The sequence below is a fragment of the Sciurus carolinensis genome, chromosome 3, assembly GCF_902686445.1.
Source record: "Sciurus carolinensis chromosome 3, mSciCar1.2, whole genome shotgun sequence".
Lineage (NCBI taxonomy): Eukaryota > Metazoa > Chordata > Mammalia > Rodentia > Sciuridae > Sciurus > Sciurus carolinensis.
The window spans coordinates 1467382-1495200 of record NC_062215.1 but is presented as its reverse complement, the minus strand read 5'-3'; the positions used below and the strand labels follow the sequence as shown (position 1 = coordinate 1495200).

The 27819-nt window shown below is 55.8% G+C and overlaps 2 protein-coding genes across 3 annotated transcripts in view; one reads left to right on the top strand and one right to left on the bottom strand.

The window, feature by feature from the left end:
- Nucleotides 1-27819, bottom strand: LOC124978830 (collagen alpha-1(I) chain-like). Its single transcript, XM_047542673.1, has 9 exons — nucleotides 27811-27819; nucleotides 27527-27743; nucleotides 25840-25968; nucleotides 25318-25325; nucleotides 24457-24714; nucleotides 15903-16039; nucleotides 7242-7320; nucleotides 6640-6995; nucleotides 1-6546 (listed from the first exon to the last, which is right to left on the bottom strand). The coding sequence occupies exons 1-9, from the start codon at nucleotides 27817-27819 to the stop codon at nucleotides 6540-6542; spliced, it is 1200 nt and encodes a 399-aa protein (XP_047398629.1). The 3' UTR covers nucleotides 1-6539.
- Nucleotides 26123-27819, top strand: part of Bahcc1 (BAH domain and coiled-coil containing 1) — a 60838-nt gene continuing 59141 nt past the window's right edge. For both annotated transcript variants that reach the window (XM_047545106.1, XM_047545103.1), the window contains exon 1: nucleotides 26123-26281. The gene's annotated coding sequence lies outside the window, so the exon portion shown is untranslated. The remainder of the gene's footprint in view (nucleotides 26282-27819) is intronic.

Below are 27819 nucleotides of genomic sequence, written 5' to 3'. Positions count from 1 at the left end.
TTTATAAAGAAAATGGTGTATTTCGCTCCAGGTTCTGGAGGCTGAGAAGTCCAAGAGCAAACCATATTTTACCACATAATCATCACAGATTTTATGTCAAATATTTTTGCAAAAAAGTGGAGTGTGAACATTATGTGAAGCTTTTTGTTTATTTTGTTTAACTGTGCTAGTAGTAATTTAGTACGAATACATAACTTTGGTGCAAGACTAGGGTGCATGGGATACTCATAAGTAGATGTTAAAATCAAATAGTCCAAACAGAGGCACATCATTTCTTTGTGACAGTTTAGTAAACATTTTTCCAGTCTGAAAAACAATAACGTTAATACACTAGTTGTTATTGATCGTGCATTGTAGTCAAAATATTGTGCTTGAGAAAATTTACCACAGGGTTGGAGGCAGATTCTAAATTCTGATCCTACACGCCCGAGACCACGGGCTCTCTGGTTTCCTCGCCAGCCGCCTGCTGAGCCCTGCTCTCTGCGGGCACCGCGGGCACCACGGGCACCACCACCTCAGAGCAGCCCTGCAGCGTGGAGGTTGCTGGCTAGCGGCTCGGGCATCACAACCCCCTTGCTTTGCAAGCGGCCGGAGGAACAGCCCTGCGGCATGTGAGGATGACATGATGAAAGATGTTTGGGCTGGAAACACGCGCGAGGGCCTCGTGGAGAACACAGCTCTGCCGGCGGGCGGGGCTCCTTCCTCTTCTGTGGAGCCACTGAGGCTGCCCGGGCCCGCCCAGCGACCTCATCCCTCGGAGTCACCTCCCAGAGCTGCACTTCCACCTGCTGGCAGCCGTGGCCCTGGCGCGGCCCCTCGCTCCCTTTGACCTCCTGGAGGGACGCCTCCCAGCCCACCACTGGCAGACCAGTGCCCTCTCTCTTCCCTGCATGCTCCCTCTGGATGACCGCCTGCCCGGGGTGGGACCTGCCGCCGCACCACTGTGCCCCCAGTCACAGCCTCTTTGGCGCCCTCCTTGTCCTTTGGTCACTGCCCACTTGGACACCAGGTGTCCAACACAACTGCCAGGACTCTTGAAGTTAGCGGGAAGCCTCCCGGTTGGCTCTGAGGTCAGGGGTCCCGGAGCTGCCCATCCTGGTGTCCAGCAGGAAGGAAGCAGGCTCACTCCTGAAATCAAGTGGCAGGAGCCCAGGGCCATCCTGCTGGTGGCACACGGGAGGCACTTTCAGTGTTCTAGCCACTAATGCTGAATAACGGAGCTGGTAGCCCAGCCGTCACTTTATTGTGCTTACGCATTATGTGGTCAGCAGCTTGGACGGGGCCCAGCAGGGACGGCTCTCTTTGCCCCATCTGCTAGGAGGTCTCAGCCACCAGCAAGGACTCAGTGGCCTGGGGTTGGAGTCCTCGGGAAACTCCTTCCCTCATGTGTCTGACACTTGGTGTCAGCTTTTAGCTGGGGCCCCAGCCCCGATGTGAGGGAGGGTTGCAGACCCACCCGGTGGGAAGAGTGCCAAAGAATCGGTGAACCCGTTTTATTTCCAAACTGCCACTTGAGGGAAATGTTTTCCAAATTCTTTTCCCTTGGTCAGAATCCCAGGGGCAAGGGATTTCTGTCCCTGTGCAGGGTCATCTCTTGGAACACCCGTTTTAAACCCTGATTCCTGGCCAGGGCAAGAGGCCACTTAAGTGGGGGCCCAGCAGGCTCGCAGGGTGTTTCCCTGAACGCCTCCCATGCGGGTTCCTGGGGGACCCTGACTCTGCACAACACCAGTGGAACTTGCCCGTGTTCCCACCCCTCGGTGGTCCAGGTGTGTGGGTCAGAAGCCACGGGGTGTGGTGGCAGTGGCCTCCTCCACACTGGGCCTCTGCTCACTTGCTCACAGAAACTGAGTCCAGGCAGGGTGGACCCCGGGCCTGGCTGGGTGGGGCGCTGGCGAGATCAGTGTGCACAGGGCTTCCGCTAGAGGAGAGGCAGCCTGGGGTCAGTGAAGCGTGAGGTGGGGCGACGCAGGAGCGTGCAGCCGGACTGTGGTCCCCTGAGTCTGGGCCCTAGACCACGTTAGCCTTGTCTAACAGGCTGTGACAGCTTGAGGGCAGTGCCCAGCTTTGGCTTCTAGACTCCTGCACTGGTGCTGTGCAGGGCTCAGCCATTCCCTAGGACCAGAGAGAAGTGGCAAAGGGCAGGGCTCAGCAGAGGCCAGGGTTGGAGCAGAGGCTTGTCTTCTCTATAGGCCTGCAGTTCTCCTGGGCCTCCAGTGACAAACAGACCTGGGGACTTGCTGAATGCAGAGTGCCGGCCCCCGGAACTTCCAGTTTAGAGACTCTTACAATTTTATTTTATTTTTATTTATTTAATTATTTATTTTTGTGGTACTGGGTATTGAACTCAGGGCCTTGTGCTTGTGAGGCAAGCACTCTATCAGCTGAGCTATCTCCCCAGCCCCGACTCTTACAATTTTAAATTCACTTACACTTCTAAAGTGTGTGCCAATGAATGTAACAAATACAGCAGCGGGTATTCAGCAATTACATAAAATCACACATACATGATGTGTGTGTGCACAAACATGCTAGGATTCTTTTTCTGTTAAGCCTTTTATTTTGAAATGATGGTACATGCACATGGGGTGTCAGAAGTTAGATGAAGAGACTCCACAGACCCTTCACCGGCTTTCCCTAAGGTACATCCTGAGATCACACAAGACCATCACAGCAGGCGGCTGATGTGGGTCCAGCTAGGATGGGAGTTTCCTCTATTGTCCCTGCAGCCTCATCCACTCCCCATCCCTCCTCAGCCCCTGAAGACCCCCTGCTCTTTTCTCCATATCTATGACATGTCATTTCAAGGATGTTACACAAATGACCTCATTCAGTATGTGACCTTTGGGGACTGGCTTTTCTTCTTGGTGTCTGGAGGTTCATCTAGGTTCTGTCAATTCCTCCTTCCTCCTTCTCTCTGTTTTTTCTTTCTTTCTTTCTTTCTTTTTTTCCTAAGGATTGATTCCAGGGATGCTTTATTGCCAAATTACATCCCCATTTTTGTTTACTTACTTTTATTTTGAGACATGGTCTCCCTAAGTTGCTGAGGGTCTCACTTAGTTGCTGAGGCTGGTCAGTAACTTGTGATCTTCCTCCTCAGCCTCTTGAGTTGCTGGCATTACAGGCCTGTGTTGCCAAGCCCAGCCTCCTCCTCCTTCTTCTGGGCCACGCTGGGGATGGCACCCTGGGCCTCACACAGGCTAAGATGCACCCCAGTTGCAGCTGAACAGCATGGAGCTGTGGAGGTTCTTCAACCATTCACCCACAGAAAGTCATCTGGGTTGTTGCCCCTGTTCAGCTAAGATGAAGCTGCCGTGGATGTTTTGTTAGAGATACTGTGTGAACTTCACTTTTCTGAGATAAATTCCCAGGAATGCAATTTGAGGTTGTGTTTGTTTTTTAGGAAGCTGCTAAACTGTTTTCCGGAGAGATGGCAGCATGTTGCCTTCCCACCAGCAGTGCAAGACTGGTTCAGTTTCTCCACGTCCTCCACAGCAATGGGTTTTGTGACTATTCTTCGTTTTAGCCATTCTGATAGGTGTGTACCCACATGGCGCTGTGGTTTCAATTTGCATTTTTCTGACAACTGATGATGTTGAGCATCCTTTCTAGTGCTTATTTGCCATCTGTATAACCTTGCTAATGAAATGTTTGCTCACGTCTTTGCTCATTTTCTAACCAAATTGTTTGCTTTTTTACCATGGAGCTGTAAGAATTCTTCGTGTATTTTGGATACTAGCCCTTGGTCTGAAGTGGTTTCCGGATACCTTCTCCTAGTCTGCAGCTTGTCTTTTCATATTCTGATCCAGGTTTTGTTTTTAGCTGTTGAATAACTTCCAAAGCATAGAAAAGTTGTTGGTAATGCAAAGAGTGCTGAACCTTGTGGCCCCAATGCCCCAGAGTTAAACTGCATCACACTTTCTTACCCTGCTCTTTGAACCATTTAAGAGTAAGTGGCCGACAAGATGCCCACTGTGACTCGAGACAGTGTCTCCCAGAGCGCTGACCAGGTCCTACGTCATCAGCAGCATGACCATCAACGTCAGACCTTGCTGTTGCTAGGACACCACTGTGAACCACAGACCCGAATCATTACATGAACTGCCCTGGGAATTCTCTTGTGGGTCCAGAACCCATCCCAGTCTCCGTGTCCGTCTGTTGTCATGAATCTCTCCTGTCCTCCAATGTGGAATTCAAATCTTTCTTTGTGACTTTGTCCTTCAAATATTTGGTTCCACACTTGATTGGATAGTTGGGGTCAGTGGCTTGTAATTCTGGGAGGAAGCAGAAGCCAGCAAAGCATGTCTTAGCAGATGGGGAAACTGAGGACAGCAGCGCCCAGCAAACCCAGCTGGTGATGTTATTCGTCAGTTGGCTTAAGGTGACATCTGCCAGGTTCCTCCATGGTGCAGTTAATTAATTAGTATTTTGAACTTACTAATTACTAAGTAATAATTAGCAAACGCTCTGAGAGCAGATTCGTGGAGGCTAAGTAAATAGCCTGTTTCCTTCGACCTTTCACCAGCAGTTGGAGCATCCGCTGTTGATTCCTCCCTGAATCAATTATTAATACGCCGGTTGCCAAATGGAAGTTTTCTGATCCCACTGTTCCTTCCACATTTAAGAGGCAGCTTTCCCCCATTCACGTATTCAATCATTTATCTTTATCATGAATTATTTATGTCGCAAATAAAGATAGCAATCCATTACTACATTGTGTTGCTCAGCTTGTCCCAGGTCTGGCCCGAGGGAAGCCCTCTGACCGTCTTCCGCCTCTCCAACGTCCCTGTTGTTCCTGTCTTCCCTGTCGCTCTCCAGCACTTCCTGAGCACAACCAGCCATGCCAGGCTCAGAATGAACATGCACTGCCCCAGCCCTGGGCTCGGCTTTTCCAGAGTGGCCCTTGCTCTGGGGAGTGGAGGCAGGACTTAGGAGCCAGGACCTGGGCTCTGGGTGTGCTCTGCTATCTCTGGAATGGAGCTGGATTCCCCACATCCGTTCCTGGATCTGTCTATACTGGGAAACTGTGTTCACACCAACACTGCAGCCATAGCCCAGCACATTGGAGTTGATTCCAAACTTCTCCTTTCCATACTGGAAGCTTCCTGGTCGTGAGGTCGCTTCCTGAGCACTCAGCTCCAACACTTCCTGCCAGTCACCACCACCCAAGTGCCCACGAGGCTGGTCCCTGGAGCAGGGAGGAGGTGGTGTGACCTTCCTTGGGTCACTGTAACTGATGACCACAAACCTGGGGCTGGAACAACATGTATTTCCAGACATGTATTTTCTCCTGGCTCTGGAAACCCAGGGGTGGGCAGGGTGGGCTCCTGGGGTCCAGTCTGTCTAGCTTCTGGATGCTGGCAGTGCTGGGATCTTCGGCTGCAGACGCATTGCTCTGTCTCTGCCTCCCTCTTCCACAGCCTCTCCCTTCTCTGGGTGCAAACTGCTCTTCCCTGTCGCTGACGGGGCAGGGGTTCCAACACTATCCGTGTGGACCAGTTCAGTGACCAGCCTCACCACGGGCAGTGAGGTCACCCTAGCCCACTCACACTCCAGAGGCCTGTCTCCAAGTAAGACTGAGTCACAGGCACGGGAGCTGGCACTTCGACCATCTTGTGGGAGACAGACACAGAAACAGTGGGATGGAGCTGTTTGTAACAGACCCCAGGGCTTGCAGCTGCTGCCTTCCAGGACCCTGGGAGGTTGGAGTTGGGACCGAGGGGCAGAGCCGGCAGCCACAGGCAGAGGTGATAAAAGGACTGTTGGCCATAGTGGCCCCAAAGGGCTCTGGAGATGAGCTCACCCCAGATGAGGTGCTCAGCAGGACCGTAGGACCCCACTCAGGGACTGTCTGCTCACTCCACAGTAGCCGGGGACTGCTGGCTTGGGGCGCCTCTGGAAGTGTGCTGGCTGGCGGGGGTCAGCTGGGCGTGTCAGTCTCAGGGCTGTCCTCAAGTGTGAGAGCTCTGTGGCCTGAGCAGTATTGAGGACCTCCCAGGCTCAGGTTCCCACGTGTATGACGAAGGCTGAACTTGAGTCCCCCACCTCAGCTGGTGCCCCCAGGCATCCCCACTTGGGGACCACTGCTCAGGTTCCGCCAGGCATCCAGCCATGTAAAACCTGTCCTGGAGCTGGCACAGTGGCCACAGCTGTCATCCTAGCTACTCAGGAGGCTGAGGCAGGAGGGCCCAAGCTCAAGCCAGTCTGGGCAACTGAGCGAGACCCTATTTCAAAATGAAATATGTGCAAGGAGCAGGGGAGCTCTGGATGTAGTTCAGTGGAGGGGTTCTTGTCCAGCACACTCAAGGGCCGGTTCCACCCCCAGTCCTGCAAAAAAGCAGACAAAACCTACCTGTCCAGGCCTGGAGCTTAGAGGATGCTCCGGTCCCGGGCGCACAGGCCCTGTCTGACTGTTTCAGACCCCCCGGCGGCAGGCAGGTTTGCTAAGCACCACCATTCCCGAAGAGCATGGATCCCCCGCAACGCACTGCAGGGGGTGGCCCGCATCCTCCTCAGGGTTCTGCAGCATCAGACTGAGTCTAGCATCTGGAATTCAAGAAGGAAATCAGATGATGCCAAGCTGCTCCTGCAGACTGTCTCCCATGAGCAACGTGGGGAAACAGACTCACAGAGACTCACAGAGACGTGGAGCCGCCAGCCAGCGTCTGCAGTGGAGGGATCCCAGCCTCTGCCCAGATGTGGCTGTTGGGCTCTGGGCTCCGGGAAAGGGCTGGAGGGGCCAGTCCTCCCAGGCTGGAGCTGACGTGCCTCTCCCTCAGCGAGTCCGGAGCATGGCTCCCACACGCAGGTGCACCAGCTCGGTGAATCTGTCGACACTTGAAAGGCCCTGGTTTCTGTCCTAACTTTCTGCTCCAGTTCAATTGCCAACATAACCACAGGCAGGTTGATTGCATGTCCATCAACATGCCCAGGGAGAGCAGAGCCCGCGCCCAGCGTGGCCCTAGACTCCTGCAGCTCTCTGCGCGGAGCTGTGCCTGCCGGCAGGAAGCCAGAAAGCAGAGGTCAAGGCTCTCTACCACACCCTGGGGGCCTGCCCTGCGTTCTGGGGACCCCACTCCTCTTCCTGTGAGCTGCCTGAGTGCGGGCTGCACGGGGGAGGCTGGGCCCGCTGGAGAGCGCGCAAGTTGGAATGACCTTCGACCTTTGGGAGGCACCTACAACATTCATTGCAAGGGAAGCACTTCTGACCCAGCACCCCAGAGGTTGCAGGGGTTTCTCACCAGGACACCCAGAGGCAGAGGAGGGGCACATACAGGGACCACCTGCCCACCACACCTGGACTGGAATCTGGCTCTGCACCTGGAGAGAAGAGGAAAGGTGAGGTAACAGAGCCCTGCATACTCAGGAAGAACGAGGTGACCCTGCAGAAGGGGCAAAAAGGTCCCCACAGCCCTGAGCTGAACGACAGAAGCCAAGTGCAGGCAGAGGGGTGTGCCGTGCTGTCCGAGCCAAGTGCCTCTCTGGCCTTCCGTGCTGATGTGCCTGCACTTTGTGGGGGTGGCGGGTGGTGTGGGCAGGTGCCAGTGGAATTTTCTCTTTAGAATCTTTTATACCTTTTGAATTTGTTTATTATTTATTTATTTATGAGGTATGGGGATTGAACCCAGGGGGTCTTTACCACTGAGCTACACTCCCAACCCTTTCTAATTTATTTTGAGACAGGATTTGGCTGCTTAGTTGCCCAGACTGGGCTTGAATTTGGGATCCTCCTGCCTCGGCCTCCTGAGTTGCTGGGATTACGGGTGTGTACCACCTTTTAACTTTTTTGGGGGGGGTGGTACTGGGGGATTGAACTCAGGTGCTTTACCAGGGAAACACACCCCCAGCCCTTTTTATTTTTTATTCAGAGACAGGGTCTCGCTAAGTTGCTGGGGGGGCTTCGCTAAATTGTTGAGACTGCTTTGGACCTGCGATCCTCCTGCTTCAGCCTACTGAGTCACTGGGATTACTACCCCGTCCTGCAGCCTTTTGACTTTTAAAATAAGTATTGTATTACTTTCCCAGATCTGCTATAACAATTTCCACAAATTGGGAGACTTAAAAGTATAAAAGCTCATTTTCTTAGAGTCCTAAAGCCCAGAAGTCCAAAACCAAGGTTTCACAGGAACACCTTCTGAGGCTCCTCCCTCCTCTGGTGGCCCAGGCGTTCTGAGTTGTGGCTGCATCTCTGGTCTCTGCCTCCATCTTCACAGTTGCCCCTTTGTGGTTTTGAGACTCAAATAGTTTTTGCCTTTCTTTAATTAGGACACTTGTCATTGGAGTGAGTGTCCAACATAAATTCAGGATGACCTCATCTGGAAATGAGCCATAAATCAGGACCTGGAGGGGTCTGGGGACCTGCAGCCCAGCCCCTGCTCTACAATGGACCCCTGGACACCTGCATGTCTAGACACATGGACTCCTGCACTGTCCCCTCCAGGACCCCTTTCTTCAGGCCACTCTGGGAGACACACAATGGGAAGGGGATAGAGATGACAAGAAAGAAGATGCCAGAAACCACAATAAAAGTGTCTAGGTGTATTTGAGGCCTCAGGACCAAGCGCAAAGGGGCGTATGTGTGCGGCCTCTGCCAGGCTGCTCCAGATTGATGCCCTGGGGGGATCCCACCCACTTTGAGTGACACTTTGCCAGATACATAGCTGCAGAGCCAGGGGGATGCAGTGCTGGAGGTCAGGCTGCCCTGGGGTCTGTCCACAGCCATAGCGACTTAGAAGAGTGACCACTGCTCCTCATTGGCACAGAGCAGAGGGACAACAGTAGTTGGCCCTGGGATGGTGAGAGGATACAGCAGGATGGCCAGGGGGCCACTTTTCAACAGATGCAGTTGGACTGATTTCATTCTGCTCCTCAACCTGGGGAGGAGCAGGGGGCAGCCCATCCAGCCCTCTGGGCCCTCCAGCTCTTGTAGGGTCAGTTGGGAGGTTGCAGGGCCCACAGGAGTACCCCCCATGTGCAGTGTGGAGACTGGTGACTGGGGAGGGAGTCACACTGGACATGGGGTCAGTCCCACCGTCCATCAGGAGACTGTGTGTGCTGGGCCAGACTGCTGGGGGCTGAGGCCAGTGGACAGGCAGGACTGGGATGGGCACGGGGACAGGAGGCTCAGGAGCCCAATGAGCTGCTGGTCCTTCCTGGTGCCATCTATTTATTTATTCACTTGTTTATTTTGTAGCACTGGGGGTTGAAGCCAAGGCCTCACCCATGCTGGGTGAGCAACCTACTACTGTGTTGCGATCCCAGCCTGAAAAAATGCATTTCTGAAAGTTGCGGGACAAGCCAATGGTCCTCACTGGTCCACACCTAATAAGACAGCACCCCCCCTCCCCAAATGGGAAAAGTGAATTGTTCTGACTCAGAGGCCAATGCAGAAGCAGTCGCACAGTAATTAGGTGTATGAAGTGACATGGATTGGAATTCAAATGTGGCTCGTTACAATCGCTTGGCTCAATTTCCCCATCTGACCACATAAAATTTTCAGAAAGAATATGGACAAAATAAAAGGGAGACAGAGGGATATCTGAGACAGAGAGACCAAAGAACAGGAGCAGGCAGAGGTGGGGTGCTAGAGGGAACAGGCCAGGGAGGCTGGCCAGACCCTAGTAGGCCCCTCTGGAGGGCTCCTGCCTACACCTTGCTGCCAGCTCTTGCCTCTAGAACCATGAGAAAATAAATTTTGGGCATCTAAGTTGCCCAGTCTGTGGTCATTTGCTGTGACAACCCAGGACACTGCTTGCACTGGCTTTGCCAACGGAAGCTCACTGTTGGGGAGACCCTGGGGTGTGGAAGATTTGTGCTTTCGGGACCACATGGCCTGGCAAGGTCACAGGAGTAAGACTTAAGACGAGGCCATTTCCTCCTTCTAGTGCTAGAGGAGATCTTGGGGAGCTGGGATGGCCAGGAGGACCAGCCACGAACACAGAGGCACAGCCCCTTGGCAACAGCGCATAGTCCAGTCAGCCTAGGCGAGGGCCTCCTGGGGGTCAGGAGGTTGGGGCTAGCTGGCCTGGCAGGGAGGGGATGCTGGGGCTGAGCCTGGTCGGAAAGGGGTCAGCCTGTGCACTCGCACTTAGCCTGAAAGGGGGAGGGGTGGAGCAGATCTGCCTGGGCAGATCACCAGTAGCCACCATAGCACTAGATCCAAGGGCCAGTGCTCTGGCCTCCTTTGGCTGGCTCCGGGCAACTCTTCCTGGCGGAACATTCCTTCTGCAGGCCTCCTGACGCTACCCTGGCCCACTGCCTCTCTGGTATCCCCTCCTTGAACTCTCCTTCTGGGGCGCTGTCCTGTCCCCTGTAGACCCTGCAGCATGACCCCTTCCACACCACTGATTTCTATTCCCTGCTATGCCTCAGCTCCCAAAGCCATGTGTCCAGGCAGGGAGGGCGTCCCTTGCACGCTCCAGAACTAGCCGGCTGCCTGACAATCACCTCCTGCTGGCCGAGTCCAAGTCTCCGGGAAGCCTGCCTGGCACTCAGCCGGGTGGAGGGCCCCACCCCTGCAGGGGCAGGTCCCAGACTGCAGGCAGCGTGCCTGCCCCCCTGCCCAGGGCACAGCCACACACCAGCCCGCAGGCTCCAGCCCCAGCCCTGCACCTGCTCTGCCCCCGCCTGGGCCAGTGCTTCACTCCCACCCCCCTGGCAGCCCCTCCTCTCCACCTGCCTGCTGCTGGGCAGGACCCTCAGGGCCTCTTCCAGGGCTGTGGCTCCTTCCTCACAGTGGATTCCTCCACTGGACGTCAGTCGCAGAGCCAAAGGCACGGGGCCCAGGAGACCCTGGGCTGACTGGACCTGACCCGTAGCCAAGGGTCTGAAGGATCTGAAGGACCTCTGGTCCCACTCCTGGCCCTGCACTCTGACTGTCCCTGCTCCTCCCCGTCTTGCTCCCATGGAAGGTCCTGGCCTCCTTCCTGCTGGAAGCCCTGGGGCCCAGGCCCTGCAGGTCCCCTGCAACTCTCCTCCCGCAGGCCTGCTCCTCACTCCCCCAGCTCTGCTCAGATGTCAACATCACCTCCCTGTTTCAAACAGCTCTACCAGGCAGCCCTGGCCATGCTGCCTAACTGACACCATCTGTCCCAGGCCCCACTACTGTGCAGCTCCACTCAGTGTCAGCTCCACATGGTGTCCCTGCTTCCTGCGAGCTGGCAGCGCCTGCAATGGCCTAGAAGCCCATGGGGCAGCTGAACCAGGGTTCTCTGTGCAGGGCTGCTGTGAGCAGGGGCTGGCCCTTGGCGTGCCCTTCCGTGAGTGTCCCCCCGCAGCCACAGCCCCTCAGGACCTCTGAGGTGGGCTCCTGCAGGGCTGCAGTCAGGCTCTGGGAGAGAATGCTCTGCAGGTAGAGCAAGTAGTGGACACTGCCCAGGAGGGCCCTGCAGCCTCACCCTGAGGGCCCCTCTGCCTTAGCCCCTGGGTGGGCTTTGAGCAGCCAGCAAAGGCCCCAGTGATTGGCACAGGAATAGTCAAATAGGCCAGGGACCAGAGGGTGGGCCCAGAAAGCTGCCCCTCCCCCGACCCACTGATTTTTAACAAAGGCCACTGCCATGCAGCAGGCAGCATGGCCTTTCATCGAAGCGGGCAGGCAGGCAGGAAAGCTGACCCTCGATTCTACATCATACAAAAATTAATTAAAGTGGATCATGTACCAAAAGGTGAAAAATAAACCCCAAAGCTTCTAGAATAAAACAGAAGAATCTTCAAGACATTGTGGTCAGCAGAGGTTTCTTTTTTTTTTTTTTTTTTTTTGGGTGCTGGGGATCGAACTCAGGGCCTTGTGCTTACAAGGCAAGCACTCTACCAACTGAGCTATCTCCCCAGCCCCAGCAGAGGTTTCTGATGCCAGGGATACTAACTATGAAAGAAAAGACTGGATTTCATTAGAATTAAGAACGTGGAGCCAGGCACAATGGCACACGCCTGTAATTGCCCCCACCCCAACCCAGCAGGCCGAGGCAGGAGGGTCACAAGCTCCAGGTCAGCCTGGGCAACTCAGCAGGGCCCTGCCTCAAAATGAAGTAAAAGGGCTGGAGATGTGGCTCAGTGGTAGAGCTCCTGCCTAGCATGCCTGAGGCTCTGGGTTCAGTCACCATCGCTGCAAAAAAAAACAAAACCAAAAAACAATCCCACAATGAAATTCAAGAATCTGGAGCTGGTCTGATGGTGCACAGTCTGTAATCCCAGTGACTTGGGAGGCCAAGGTGGGAGGATGCAATTTCCAGGCCAGCACGGGCAACTCAGTGAGACCCTGACTTAAGAATAAAAAGGGCCACAAATGTACTTTGGAGGCAGAACAATCCTGGGCTCAATTTCTAGGGAAAAAAAGAAAGAAACACCAGCTTGGAGAAACCTCTGAGTGAATGCTAAGCCCAACCAACATGCCTCTTGACAGGAGTGTAGAAGCGACCAGCCAAGATCTGTGTCTAGATCTTGTCAAGAGCTACAAATCCACAAGAACAAGACACATCAACCCACTTTTTAAAAGGGGTAACACATTTGAACAGACCTCCTGGACCCGAAGGGTGAAGAAATGACTCACACACAGATGAGAAATCGGTCGGCCTTCTAATCATCAGGGAACAAGCATTAAGCTGCAAGGAGACCCCTTCCCATCCATCAGAAAGGCTGAGCTGAGGAAGACTGGCAATTCCAAATGCCAGTGAGGCCCAGGGCCCAGGGGTGCTCACTTCCAGTGGGCGTGCAGAGGGCACATTTGCTTCTGAAAGCCATTTGGTACTTCCTGCACCTCCCTGATGACCCAGTGATTCCCCTTCTGCTGGAATTCACCTATGAAGGTTGATTTTATGTGTCAACCTGACTAGGCCAGGGGATGCTGAGGTGTCTGCTCAGACCTAATTCCGGCATTTGTGAGGGTGTTTCTGGATGAGGTTAGCATTTGACTGGTGAATGTGGACTGAGTGAAGCAGACAGTCCTTTCCAAGTGGTGGACCTCATCCAATCAGTTGAACAAAGACCCAAATGGGAGACAAATGTTGATTCTCTCAAGAGTAAGAGGGAGTTCCTCCTCCTGACTGAACTGGAACACGCACTGCCCCCAAACCTCGACCGTACCATCAGTTTTCCTGCCCGGTGCAGATCTTGGGACTTAACTCCATGATCATGTGAACCCATTCCTTCTAAAAAAAAATCTCTTACAGAGATGTTGATACAGGTGTGGCATATCTCCTATTGGTTCTATCTCTCTGCAGAACCCTAAGGCAATATCCAAGATAAAGAAGGGCTTAAATCACCAAAAGGCAAGAAAAAGAATCACAGCTATATTGGTTATAGTCCCACTTTGAGTTGAGGGAGCCAGAGTGGGCACCATGCAGATGGACAGGCCTCACATCCTTTGGCCAAAGGACTTCCAGGTGGAATGCAGGGAAGGCAGGAGTGGGGGTCAGGTCCCAGGAGCCTGTAGGAGCCCCATCCACACCTGACTGGTGTGGACATCTTGGGTCCCTGATGCACCCAGTGATGGGTGTGCTTGTCCCACACAGCAGGGCACTGCCTCCCTCTGCCCCATTTGGCCAGGTGCTGGCACTGCTCAGGAAAGTGGGTGAGTGGGCCCATGACTGGGAGCAGAGAGCGAGGTGGTGGGGAGTGCTGGCAGGTGGCCCTTGGCCAGGTGGGGCATGGCCCGGGATGTACTTTGAGCAGGAAGGATGGCCTGGGACATTGTCCCAGAGCCCAGTGAGTGCAGCTGGCTGTGGCTCCAACCTGGGTGACAACTGCGATTGGAGGCAGGAGGCTGAACAGTCAGGGCAGACCAGATGCTGGCTGTCCCTCTCAGGTGGAGTGACTGAGGACAGTGACCCCACTCTCTGGGTCCAGTATCCTCACATTTTCAGAGTTGGGGCAGTTCCTCTGTACCCTGATCTAGGCCAGGGGACAGCTCTGGCAGGCTCTCAAGTGCCTGGGGTACATGGGGGAACCCTCAGGAACCCCAATAATCCCCCATTGAGGAGGGACCCTGGAAGCTGGTCATTCGGATCTGGCCTTTAGGAACACGTCCTGCATCTAACTTCCTTCCCGAAAGAATAAAGATAAATAAAGACCTGGGGAGGTCTCCCTGTTTAGTCAGGGTGCAGCCAGGACAAAGACAAAGCTGTACACGGACTGAAGCACAGGGCTGGGCTGAGGGTGTGGCTCCCCCAGGGGAGGAAGGTGGTGGGCAGCAGAGGCACAGCCCCACTGGAGCCCAGGCAGGTGGGAACTGAAGAGCTTGCTGTTTCCCAGCCTTTGCTTTGGTGCCTGCTTTGTGGTACTGGGGGACATAAGGGCTGAGCTCGGCCCAGAGAGGTTCCCAGCACTTGGCAAAATCCCCTACTGGCTATTCCGGCATCAGACTCAGTGCTGGTCATCCTGAACCAATGACCACTGGGGCCCTTCTGAGGTGTGCCCAGACCATTCCACATTTCCCAGAGTTTGCAGGCCGGGGATGGTTAGGCCCGGTTCCTGTCCATCAGCTCCCCGGCTGCCTGCTGGGGGCCTTGCTGGTAAAGGGGGATGCCTGGGGCTGAACCTGGCTCCCTCCTACGGATGCTGGCTCCAGAGCAGTCTCTTCCCAAGTCAGTTGCCAGGACAGCTGTGCCTGCCATGCCTGGCACTTCCTCTTGGCCATGGAGGGGTGAGGCGCTCCCAGGAGGGTGGCAGTGGCCCCTTCAATTGTGTTGGGGAACCTTTGCTGCCCTCCCTGGGGTCTGAGAGTCCTAAGGCTGTGCTGTCCACACTCTGGACTGCAGACCATCCCTAGCCCCTGTGTATAGTGAGTCAGAGACCCCTGGAGCCCACCTCCCACCCACCTCTGCTAGAAGTCCTCCGGGACACCAATCCTGGGGTAGGGACAGGGCAGGCTTGGGGGGGGGATTTTCATCCCACTCCCCCTGGTGGTGGGGGAATAGGAGTGCAGGGATCCACGTGGGCCCAACCTTGCCGCGAGGCTAGAAAAGACAGGTGGCCCTTCACCTGTACCATACCCCACGCCCTGGTACACAGCACACCCCAAGGCCAGGGCTCTGAGCCTCTGGAACACCCTTGTGAGCCTTTCCCAACCTCTGGAGCTCCGGGCCCCATATGCCCCGCCCTCCCAGTGTCCTGCGTCTTTGCTTTATCATGGCACATTCATGGGTTGCTGGACTGCTCCTCAGGGGCCATGGGCCTCTCCTGGGCAGCAAGGCCAGTCACTGGGGCACCTTCCTCTGGGTGTTCAGAAAACAACCACTTTGTCACGCGCTGCACCCGTGTTGGAAAATAGGAGAACTTCCAGGTGCTGGTCTGTACTCCTCCTGCATGCCCCAAGCTGGGAGCACCCACCTGGAATCCAGCTGGTGATTTCCAGAGGGCCTGGGGAGTGTGTGTGGCAAACGGAGGCACCCTTCCTGCAATCCCATGAGGGGCCTTCAGGGCAGGGATGGTCCTGGGGTTGAGGGACTGGACCTACTTCGCAGCAAGCCACTAACTATGGACCTGCAGACTTGTTCAGGGTGCTGCTTACCGGTTGTTTTGGTTTTCAATACAAAATGAATACAATTCCAAAGGGAAATTTGAGAAACGTATTTACATATAGAATCACAAAGAAGAGGGGGAAACACACCACCCTGCCACTGTCCAAGTGCACATCTTGGACTGTGGGCCCAAGAGGAGTGGGCAGGCCCAGAGGCTGCAGTCTGAGGGGTGCTCGGGCCCTCCAGTGTCCTTGCCATCTACTGCCACCCTCAACATTCACAAGGCACGGGGAAGACCCCATTGCCTCCGCAGACCTACTATTGCCCCCCAAGTGGTTGGGTCCACATATGGCCCTTACCTGTCCACCCCTTCCTGCTCCCAGGGTCTGTGGCCCACCATACCCAACTGCTCTGGAGTCCCTGCAAGATCCTCCCCCTTAGACTCACCTCCACCTCACCCCAGAGTCTCCAGGATCCCCGGATGGGTTGACGGGTGCCCAGGTGGGGCCTCCTCCTCTGGAAGTCCACTGGGGAGTTGTCTCTGGACTTATGCTGTCAGCTAGGTCTGGGCTGGGAGCAGGACTCTGTGCGGGAGGCTGTGTTTGTCAGAATCACGCCTACTGGACCCTCTCACCCAGCTGCCCTCTCATTGCCTCTAATGGCCACAGCCATTTTCATAGAAAAACAAAAAAGAGTCTAACACGTTCCAACCTTGGGCTTGAGGCTATTCCTCTCCTCTGCATGCCCTGGGCCCCCAGGCTTCCAGGTGCCAGGCACATGGCTGGGGAGATTGAATCCAGCACCCACTTAAGGGTTAACTGAGGCCAAAAAGCCAAAAACGCATGCAGCTCTTGTTCTGAGGCCCGCTGATCCCCCAGTCCCGGTCCCGTGGTCACCACGGGGTGTGGGTGCGGACAAAGCTGTGTTCATCTAAGCCTTGGGCCTGACAACAGTGGCACAAGGACCCCATTCTCTGCTGTCCCCAGCTGCGTCCCCTCCCCCGGTGGGCCTGACATCAGAAGCTCTGGGTCAGACATCCTGGGAGCCCCCACCCCCACCCCAGCCAGGCTCAGCTGCTGGACCGCCAAGACAAGGGCCTGCCACGGAGAGGGCAGGGCTGGGAGGCGGGGCGGGGGTGCTCCCGCCTGAACGGGACAGGCAGCTGCTGCTGGCTCATCCTGTCTTCAGCGGGAAGCTCCCTGCAGTTCACAACTGATTTTTGAACCTAAAAGTGGAGGTTTGCATCCAGCCTGATAGAGGTAATTTTGTTGGTCCCAGGCCAGTCTGGCCTTTTGGGATCTAGCTTCCAGATTCTCACCATGTATCAGCAGTTCCTTCTAACTGCAGAGTCAGAGGCTGGCCTCGCTGTGCATCATGGCAGTGACTGAGAAACAGGCCAGCTGGGTGGGGCCTGCGGAGAGGCCGCCCAGGCACCCCCTTCTGTGGGTGCTAGGGAGGCCCAGGCTTCAAGGTGGAAGTCCCAACTTCAAAGGTCTCAGGGCTACTGGGACTCAGATGCCAGTGAATCCTTACCTTGGCTTTGTAGAAGAATAATTCAGGGCCTAAGTGTCCAGGCGCCAGGTGAGCAGCAGGCAAGCCAGGCACCCCTCGGCATGCTCATCTGGGAACTGGCCACATCATCGGCCCAGGCTGCCTAGAGGTTGAGGGTCCCGGGCAGGATCTAGCACCCAGACACCCTCCATGTCATTCAGGAAAGTGATGGAGGCACAAGTGGCAGAAGCCTCACCTAGGAGCCCATCAGGCCCCAACCTGGACTTTGTTCATGGCCTCTGGATGCCCTTTGGCTCTGGGGATGACCTTTCTCCCCAGAGGTCCCCAGGGACTCTCTCCATTCTCCCTGAGAAGCACATCTCCTGGCACCCACTTATTGAAGGCCCAGTCCTTAGCCTGGCTGTAGGCCCCAGCATAGCATGTGTGACAAGACCCAAGCCTGGGACACCCAGGCAACCCGCGGCCAGAGGCGGTTGGGTCCGGTTCTCCTGGAGGCCCTCGCACGGCCCAGGAAGAGATCCGGGTGGGAGATGCGATTTGCGCCATGCACTGTCGCTGCCCCCCACTCCCCGCTTCCTGACCTTCCCAGAGGGGCGGACAAAGGCTGGCAGAGCAGGCGGCGCCTTTAAGGACGCAGCGCGGCGGGTTCGGTGCCAGGAGGCGCCGGGCGGGTCGCAGGGGAGCCGTGCGGCCGGCGGAGGGGAGCGGGAGCTCGCGGCCACCCCAGAAGCGCCCCGCGTCACTTGCTGTCTTTTCACATGTGGGGGCTGAGCGGCCGCGGTCCCCCCTTCCCCCTCCGCTGAGTGGGGGCAGGGAGCTCTGCAGGAACGCGTGGCGGGGGGTCCGGGACTGGGGCGGGAAACAGGGACTGCGGCGCAACGGGGCCTGGGGTCCTCTGAGCCGGTGCGACGTGGCTGCTGGACCCCGGCGCGAGGGTCGCGGCCCCCACCCCACCTGCGGCCGGGAGCACGGGATCTGGGGGGAAGGAGCTTCTGGCGCGGGTGCAAAACTCGGGGGGACCACTCTTCCTCCTGTCCCCAGCCCCCTCCCCGAAAAGTAAGACGAGGCGGCGTGGGGAGAGATTAGATTCCGCTCTTCTCTCATCAATTTTCTGTTTAATGTCACCGGCCCCATTGTGGGAGAGGGAAGCACGTCACCCAGGCCATAAATTTGCCATTATGGCGCCTCCTGGTTCTCGGGGACAGGGCGGCCGGGGAGCAGGTGGGACCCGCTTCTGTGGGTGCGTGCGCGCTTCTCCGGACGCGGGTCCGGGTGCTCTCGCCCGCTCCGGCGGCACTTCGAGACGCTTTTGTTTCTGGCTTGGCTGTAGGGGCTTTAATTTTATACCACCTGCTTCAGGAGGCTTTCTGCAGTGAAAAGTCAGCTTTAAGTAAAAGGCAAACAATTTCGGGAGGAAGAAAACTCGCTGCCCGCATTTATGTTTGTCCTTATGCTGCGCAGCGAAGCAGGCAGTGGCGTCTGGGTAGCGGTGGCACACTGAGATGGACCCAGGGGACGCGCGGGGTAAGACACAGAGCTCGGTAACCCTTCGCCCGCCTGAGTGGAATGTGCTCAAAAAGGCCCTGCGGAAGTGGCTGGGGAGGGCTGGCGGTGCTCAGGCTGGCTCCAGGGTAGCCCCCGCGCCCTGGCTTGTACTATTGGAAGGGGGTTTTCCTTTGGGGCACTTCTGAAAACCCTCTTGGCTGGGCAAGTACCAACTGCAGAGGTATCCACACACTGAATTGGGGTTGAATGCGTATTTGTGCAGGTCAGAAAAAAGTCCTATTGAGGGCTGGGGAGATAGCTCAGTCGGTAGAGTGCTTGCCTTGCAAGCACAAGACCCTGGGTTTGATCCCCAGCACCGCAAAAAAGTCCTATTGAACTATTAACTGAATATATCAACTCCTCTTAACAAAAGAGGCAGTGGCCATACTCCAGGGCAGGTGGGAGGCATGGGAGGCATGGGTTAGGTGGTCGTATGGCTAGTCCCTACTGCCCTTCTGGTAACTGGAGGAGAGGGCTTTCCAGGGTTTACCACAGACCCTGGTTGCTCTGTGGGAACTTTGATGGGAATCATTTATTTTTTGGTCTATAAATGCAGACAGTAACCAGGCCAAAGACTCCAATTCCCCCTGAAATAAGGGAGAGGAAAAGGAGGTGTCTGTCTTCAATCTTACTAGCTTGGTTTCTTCCCACGGAGGGGCCTATGGCCCATCACTCTGGAGATACAAGTTTTGGGGGTGCCCCAGGGCAGGAAGATAGTCAGCTCTCTCAAGGGCAGGAAGCTGGGCTGGATGGGAATGGGGGACTCTGGAAACAGCAGGACAGTAGTGTCCGGAGGATAGGCCTGTGACCTGTGGGACCAACTCCGATGTGTGGCACCCTACACAATGGGGCCCTCTGCTGGGGCAGTGGTGCTGGGTGGGGGCATCTGGCCTGGGCTGGGGTTTTCCCAGTATGGAGAACTGAAGGAATCCACGGGAAGCAGGCCTCCTGCCACCATGGGGTGGGTGAAGCGGGTAGGGGGCGGTTCAGCTGGCTGCCTGGGCTCTTGTCAAGGCCGCTGCAGGAACTGGGGTGAAGTAAGGGGAGCTGGGGGCTCTCTCCCGTAGACTCCTGGCTACCTGATCCTATAGGTTCTGCTCCTGGCCCTGGTGACCAGATGGAACCCTGCCTAAACCAGCTGGGCTTGATCAGAGGAGGCCCTGCCAGGCATACCCTGATAGTGACCCCAATAAGCACACCCAAGACCAGCACCCTGCAGCCAGCTCCTGGGCACTCCCTCCCCAGCCAGGCCTGGTGTGGTGGGCTGCGGGAGCAGGTGCCCTTGCGGGGAGGACCTGAAACCTGTTCTGCCTGGAGGTGTGCCTGGAAAGACCACAAACCACCTGGTAGCAGGCCCTGCCCAGGCACTTGTCCCAGCAAGCCACTGCAGCCACTCAGCCATCCTCACCCATTCCTGTACATTGGACCAGGGGGCTTCCCCTCCTGGGTCTGGCTCCTGTCCTCAAGGGACTTTCCTCACAGCCAAGACGGAAGGCTGTTTAGGTCAGCCTCCTGCCAGAACTGGTCATTCCTGATTCAGGAAGTCCCCCCCAAGCCATTCCCCTGTTTTCAGAGAACCTGCCCTCTCCTGCCCTCTAGGCCACCTCCAGACTCAGCAGAATGAGCTGCCTGAGGGGGACACAGCCTCTTTGCAGGGGTAGGGGCCCCTAGTTTCTCAGTCGGGGGTCCAGGTATCTCCTTGGTCCCCTCTAGTAGTAATGACAACCGTACTGCTGCTAATAAAAAGGCAGGGAGAAGCCTGGCAATGGCGCGTCTGCCCTTTATGAAAATCACTTTGATTTAACCCAGATGGGTCTCCTTGCTGATAACCTCATGCGACCAGCACCCTGAATTATACTTTCCGTGTGAACACACTGGGTTATATTTAGCCACAAATTACAACTCTGTTTAACAAGCACCTTCCCTGCAAGGGGAGGGGGCTAGGCAGCCTCCTGACCTGGTTGGACAAAATCAGCAACAAAAGTTAAGCCTCCCTCAGAGGGGTGGCCCTGGCTGCTCTCCTTGCTGTTTAAAACTTACAGCCGGGTCCTGAGGTCTGTCTTAGAGGCACAACCTGTGCCTCCCTGGTGGTCCCTGGGGCTCAGAATGAGCACGGGCCTAGGCCAGCCTCCTTGCTTAATCTGGAGCTGGGATGGACCCTCAGAAGAGATGGGTTGGGTGCACAGTTGGGCCCCCTGGGCTGTCTGACAGAGGACTTGCCCAACCAGGCCTGGCCCTGGGACAATTCCTCCGTCCTGTGGCTGCTTTCTGCCCTTACCTTGAGCCTCAAAAACCCAGCATCCTGTGGGTGGGACAGCCCCTTCCTGACACCTTGCCTCTGGGTCCAGCTAAATACAGGTGCTGGGACTGAAAGCTTTGTTTTTTGGGAGGCAACCCTCTTCTCTTGGGGATCGAGGGCACCCTCACCTTCCTGTCCCATCCCAAATAAGTCTGCCTAACAAAGCTTAAGTTCCAAAGCAGAAAGATCTGGCAAAGAAAAGGCTACCCCACATCCCCAGGCACAAACCTCCAAGTAGCACCTCTGGGGGACCCAGGGCTTTTTGACCCACCTGGGAGGGCTTCAGGGAGCCTGGAGCACAGAAGAGGGAGCTTCTCGAACACCATGTAGACAAAGGTCCTGATGAAAAGACTCCCCCCTATGGTGGAGGAGGTCTTCCTTCAGGAGACGGGAAGGGGGCTCAGGACCTATTCTTCCAACCAGGGCAGTTCCTGGGAACTATCTTGACTTTTTTTTTTTTTTCAGTCCCTCTTATTTGAAGAGAAAGGAGCAAATTCTTAACCTCCTGAGCTGTCCTTGGAAACACTGTCTTTGGGCAGGGGTGAGGTACAGCTTCCCTCCCACCGAGGGAGGGTTTAGGGTGCTGTGGGTCATCTCAGCCTCCACCTAGGCTGCAGCCCACACTTCCTGTCCCTTCCTTCTCAAGCCTGGGTCCAACCTGCAGGTGTTCACAGGTTGATGAAATTCAAACCTGGGTCCCAGGGCCCCCAGTCAGCCCCTACCTTCCCTTCCATGCGCCAGCCTGCAGCACCCCGGCCTGGGTCTCAGGTCTGGCCTCTAGGCCTGTCCCCTTGTGCCTCTGGCGGGAAGAATTAAGAGTCAATTTTTGTCGTCAAGAAATTGTTTCTAATTTGCCCTTTGACTAATGGCCCGGGGAACAATGGAGAGACACCCAACACACAATTACCCGGCAGCGCAGCCCTGCTGCTCTCTGGCCCAAGTAGGCATTTATTTGGAGCAGTGACTAATTCACAATTTTATATAACTTGCCTGACACCCCTAGCCCCTTATATTAAAAAATGATTATTTGATGATTTCAGATAGAGTCGGACCCTGGTCATTTGGGAGCTGGGAAACCTAGATTGCTGCTAGTATCAAGTAGTGTAGGGGTAGGACAGGAGTGCCGCAGGGCTCCAGGACGGGCCTGGGGGTAACAGGCCGCCCAGCTGTGGCTGTAATAGCAGTTTTCAGGAGTGCTTCTCATGTGGATGTGCCCATGTGTTGGTGTGTGATGTAGAAGTGTCTCTGCATGCGTGTGTGTTTTGTTTTTGTGGTGCTGGGAATGGAACCAGGGCCTCAGGCATGCTAGGCAAGTGCTCTACCACTGAGCTACATCCCAGCCCTGCCTATATGTTGCATTTTATACCCATGTGCATGTGGGAGTATCACATGCTCTGAGACTCACATGTACCAGTGTGGGTTTGTGTACACATGGGTGATATGTGAGCACTCACGAACATGTGCATATTCATGGAGCACCCTTTCAAAACTGCACAAATGTTCATGTGTGTGCATGTAAGTAGAGCATTCAAGGAGTGGCCATGCCCAGGTGTCAGGGCACAGCTGGTTATGCATGGTATCCATTCATCTTCTCCCCAGGCCAGAGGGAACCCTGAATGGTGTCCACCAGGTTTGCGGAAGTGGCTGGGGCTCCTGTTGGGGAGGAATGGATCTGAGAGCTGAGGATGCTTCTAGGGTTTCAGGCTGCTGGGCAGGTGGGCTGGGGGCTGGGTGTCTTAGGTTCCACTAAGAAACCACTGGTTTGGAAAACTTCCGACACTCCAGCATCAAGACTGATATCAGGGCTGAGGTTGTAGCTCAGTGATAAAGCATTTGCCTAGCAAATGGGCACTGGGTTCAATCCTCAGCCCCACATAAAAATAAATAAAGTATTGTATCCATCTACAACCAAAAAAAAAAAAAAAATTTAAAACAGACTGACAGGCTTATTGTCTTCTCTCTCTGCCCCTCCTGGCCCTCTCCCCACCAAAGGTTATCTGCAGATCCCACTATTTTCCCCTAAAATTAAAAACATTTGTTAGCCATGGGCAGCAGGAGAGTCAGAGGGCAACCAAGGAGGTCTCCTCTATGCAGATAGCGAGCCCAGCCTAACGTGCCTGGGCCAGCGGGACTCCGAGCCTTGGGAGGGGAACAGAGGAGCTTATTTTGTCCTGCAGAGCTGCCTAGGGCTGGGCGCCTGCGCTGGGCAGCTGCCAGCCCCTGGCCGCATCCAGCAGAGGCCCGTCTACAGCTATTTGCTGTAACAACTGTTTTGAAACAGTATTGGAAGAGGAGGAAGAAGAAGAAGAAAAAAGCCCACTAGATTTGTTTTCAAGTGAACGCTGCAGACGAGATGGTAGAGGTGGGGGGCAGTGCACAGGGAGCTGAAAGTTCCCTTCAGGACCTCTCCACTTGGGAAGCCTCTCCCTGGGACACTACACAGGAGAGACATGAGACAGCACTTGGGGGTACTGAAGCTAGCCCTCACCCCTTAATTAGGAATCCCCGATGCTGCGATGCACAGGATCTAAACCCGCTAGCCAAGGGCGAAGGGGGCCCACACCCGCGCTATCCTGTGCTCATCCACCTCCTGGGGAATAACCATTTCTCATACTGCAACCGGGGCGCAGGGTGTGCCTTATCAGCCAGGTTCCAGGATCCCTCAACCATCTCTGGCCCGTTTGGGGGCATGGGTTGGTGGTCCCAGAGGCCTAAGCAGCTGGCTTCTCTGGAGGGGAGTAGGGCCTCAAGAGAGCTGGTGGCCCACCCATCCATCCCTCACAGGGTGGTTGGAGGCCAAGCCCCTTCTCAGAGCCTGCCGGGCCACCGCGGCGCGCTCAAGCAATTCCAGGGACACCTCCGGTCGACAAGGTGTTGTCTCTGTTGGATTCAAGATTTTTCTCATATATATGTTCTTTTTTTCTTCAAATGGGGGTTTAAGATTTAATTTTTAAGAAGAAAAGGTTCCTGGATTAAAAAACAAACTCCGTGGACAAAGTGGTGACAAACTCGGCTTCCAAAGGAGCGCAGGAAAAGGCGCAGCCTGAGGGGCGCCCGGCGCGGACCCAGATTTTGGCCGCTGCGCGCTTCCAACCCGCGCCTGCCCTCCTGAGGGCTACAACCGCGGCGTCCCCGACGGCTCCTCCCGGAAGAATTTCTCCGTAGCCGGGCCGCCTTTCCTTGGTGTGCGTGGGAGGCGGGGAGCCTCGGTTGAACCCTCCGGGCGGGACCCATTACAACCGCGTTCCTCCCGACATTCCCGTGTCACTGCTGGCCGCCTGGTGCTCCGGTTGCCACCAGGAGTGCGGTGGTCCGCGCGCCCCCACCCGCGTCTGAGCCTAGCCCGCGCCGCCCCCAGCCCAGACCCGCGCCCCGGACCTAATTCAATCGCCCCCGGCCTAATGAATAGACGCGCGCTAATCGGATCTCCGGGCGCTCTGCGGGATTTACGTCTCGCGCCTCTCCGCCTGCCCGCGCGCCCCAGGCGGAGCGGCTGCGGCGCTGCGCTTCCGAGGGCGCCTGCTCATGCCGGTCAGGGTCCCCGACCGCAGGGGTTCTGTCACCGAAACCGGATCCCAGGCCCGCTGCGCAGGCCAGCGAGCCTGGTTCTACGCCCCCGGCCCGGCCCGCGGAGCCTGGGCTTACCTGGAGTTCCTCCAGGCCGCGCTGCCCGAAGCGGGCGCCGGCGGAGGCCTGGTGCCCGGCGGGCGGGAAATCCCGGAGTCCCCGCCCGCGGCCCCCACCCGGGCCAGCGCGGCCCGCGGGGGGCAAGGCCGGCTCGTCGGTCTGCCCGCTTTCCCCTTTCTCTGCGGATTCCTTTGATCCACGGGCTCTCCGCCGCACCTCCGCTCCCGGGCTGCCGGGGTCGGCCCGCGGGGATCCTGGAAACAGTCCCCAGCTTATCTCCTTTCATCAAGCGGCCTGGGGCCGCCTTGAAACCGCGGAGCCAGTAATTGCTTTTTTCAGGAGGCCCAGTGCGGACTGGACAACAGCCAATCAGCGCCTTGTTTACACTCGGTGATTGACAGCCTGATGGCTAAGTGCCAACCAATCCCAGCAGTCCCGGGGGAGCGGGCGGGGGGTGGGGCGGGGAAAGAAACTAGACAACCGGCCTCAGGTTTAACTCCTTCACCTCCTAGCTGGAACGAAACCGTGGAGCAATTCTAATGCGTGCGAATGTGTCGGTTGGCATCTCATTTATATATCCTTTTTCAAGCGGAGAGAGAGGAGTAAAAATAATGTATTCATCGCCACTAAGACATCACCTCGACTCCTCGAGAAGAAATACCATTTGGATAAGAAACCAAATTCTAAATGAAATATTTGCTTGCAAAATATTTTAAAAAGTGGTTTGAATATGATTACAATAAAGATAATAGTTCGGTGGCTGCTTTCCATTTTAGTGAGAATTTAGCAGATGTGCAGGAGAGCACTGAGGCACTGAGAAATGCTATGCACGGTTTTCACACCTTGCGACCCCACCCCCAAATTATCAGGTGAAAGTACCTTAAAACCTAGGAGCAGAGGAAGAAAGAATAATCCGTCTTAGCAACAAATCCTCGATTTTCATTTTGATTGTTGTTCCGTTGCCAGGTGTGGCAGAGGAAAATAAAATTGAGAGCTTGCAAATAGACAGTGGAAGAGGAAGAACTCATTTCCCTGGGTTTGAGGCCGGGAGAAGACAGGGTGGTGCTGAAGCCCATGCTGCTCAAGCCGCGGGTGTGCATGCATTTCTGGGCTCCGGGCGAGCAGCGGCAGTCTCAGAGTGGTGGAAGGTCTAGGCAACTGGAGAAGGCCTCTGGGCTTGTAGATGGGGCCTACCTGCGCCTAGGTTCTGCCACCTGTCAGAGAGATCCCAGGTGTGAAAAGGGCATCTGCTTTAAGGGGCGTTGCTGTTTCTTCTTTTGTGCACAGAAACCAAGCGTTAGACCTGCGGATTTAAAAAAAAAAAAAAAAAAAAAAAAGCCTCCCCCTCGACCTGGACACGCGCTTTCTATCATCCCTGTTCCCTCTCCCGCCCAGCGCCACCACATTCCCATTCAGCAGCAATGATCTGCGCAAAGGAGCTGCGCAGTCGCTGGGCTTGAATTAGGCGCCATCGGGCTTGGTAGTAGCCCTGCTGCTCCCTGATTGGCAGCTCCCTGGCCCTGCGCCAGCCTATTGGGAAGCCTGTTTACGCCGAATGAGTGGCACAAGCTCCCGGCCGTGGAGGGCCGCGCGTCCAATCAGCGCGCGGGCTGCTCCAGGCTGAGTGGCACGAGCTTATTAGTATGCAGGGCCCGTGTCTCGCCGCGCCGGGCTGCAGGTTTGAGAGCCGCTCTGGATGGGCTCGCTAGAGTCGTTGTTGTGGAAGCGGTGCATTTACAGTGCAACAGTCAGCACATTGAAAATACCAATAGGAATACAAAACAAAGTCACATTTACTGATTTAATTGTATTGCATTCAATTGTATCCAGGAAACAGCCTCCAGTAAGTAACTGAAATTGCTTTCATTTTTTTTTTGTTTTTGTATTTTTATTATTTTATTTTTTATTTTGGCTTTGGGGATTTACATTTTTTAGCAAGATAAATTCAGGATTGTGGATGTTAAGAAATATTATATCTTCCCTTTTAAAAAAATCCGTTATAATGTCGAGAAGGCTTTTTTTTTCCTAAAAGATGGACTTATATATGAGTGCTATTTTTTTCTCTGAAAAATCTTATCGATCGGTTTAAAATTCCCCTCGTGATGCGTCCTTGCTTTGCTCTGAGCGCTTGTTGTCTCGATCGACACCCAGCATTAAAAATAAATAATCGAGACAGGACAGGGACTGCCAGGTTGTGTCTGCTTAGTGCCCCGCGGGTGGCTACGGGTAGACACTCAGCAAGCGCCCAGCTCTGGAGGAACCACGAGCACCCCCAGTTATTTGCTCTTCCATCTTAACTACCCTCGCCCGAAGAGCCCTATATGGGCTCCGCCCGTTGCTCCGCGGCACCAGGAACCGGCCGGCTCGTGGCGGCCACGACTGCTGCTCAGAGGGGCTTTCCCAGCTGCAGCAAGGGACTGAGAAGGGGAGGTTTTCGGGTTTCACTTTTAAAAGCCTAATTCATTTCAGAACATTTCAGAAAAAAATTTTCCCGGGAGGAGTGGGGGTAGAGGATGGGCACTAGAGCAATCGGACGTTTTCACTGCACGCGTTCTGGGCAGCGCGCGGGCTGGGGCCATGAGTTGCATGACAGGGTCCACAGGCGGGTGCGTCCCCAGGCGCGGGGATCCGACACGACCCCAACTGGCACTCGTCTCCCGGGGGGGTGGGCGCGGCCGTTTCGCTGGGAGCGGGTTTTGTAGCAGTGCCCGAACCCGGTACGCGCCTGCTCCGGGCCTGGCCCGCAGGCCCCGTTGCGCTCGCGGACGCGAGGGAGACCCGGTCGGAGCGAGGCAGACCGGCCCAAACCCTGATCCCCAGCAGGCAGCCAAAGCAAGAGCGGGTTTTTAGATGCAAAAGTTGAAAACAAAGCAAACCTGAAGAAGCCCGGGATCCCGAAGCGCGGGAGACTAGAGTCAGGCCGCCGGAAGAGGGGAGTCGAGGCTCCGGGGGTCACGCCCTGCCACCTTGGGGAGGTTTACCGAGGTTCAGTTCTTTCCGAAATGCCCTCGACAGCGATAATCTGGGAGGAGCGGGGCCTTCTGCATAGCACCGCTTGCGCTCGGTTCCCTGCTTGATCCAGTCCTACCCGGGGCTGCGGCGCGGTCTTCGCGGTCCTCTGCGGCGGCCTGTCCTGAGGTTGGGCTTGGGGTGGGCTTGGAGCTCCGGGACTCGGCGGGTGACGGCGCCACAGTTAAGGGCCGCAGGACTCTAAGCCCCGGCCGCGATGGCCGCCGGTCCTCGCCCGGTTCCTGACTGGCCCTGGTTCCCCGGGCTGTGGCAGACAAGGAGACGCGGTGCAGTCCCTCCCCGGGAGGAGGTAACACAAAGAAAAGTCTCCTCCAGTCCAGTAAGAATCGCAGCGGCGCGTACCGGCGACAT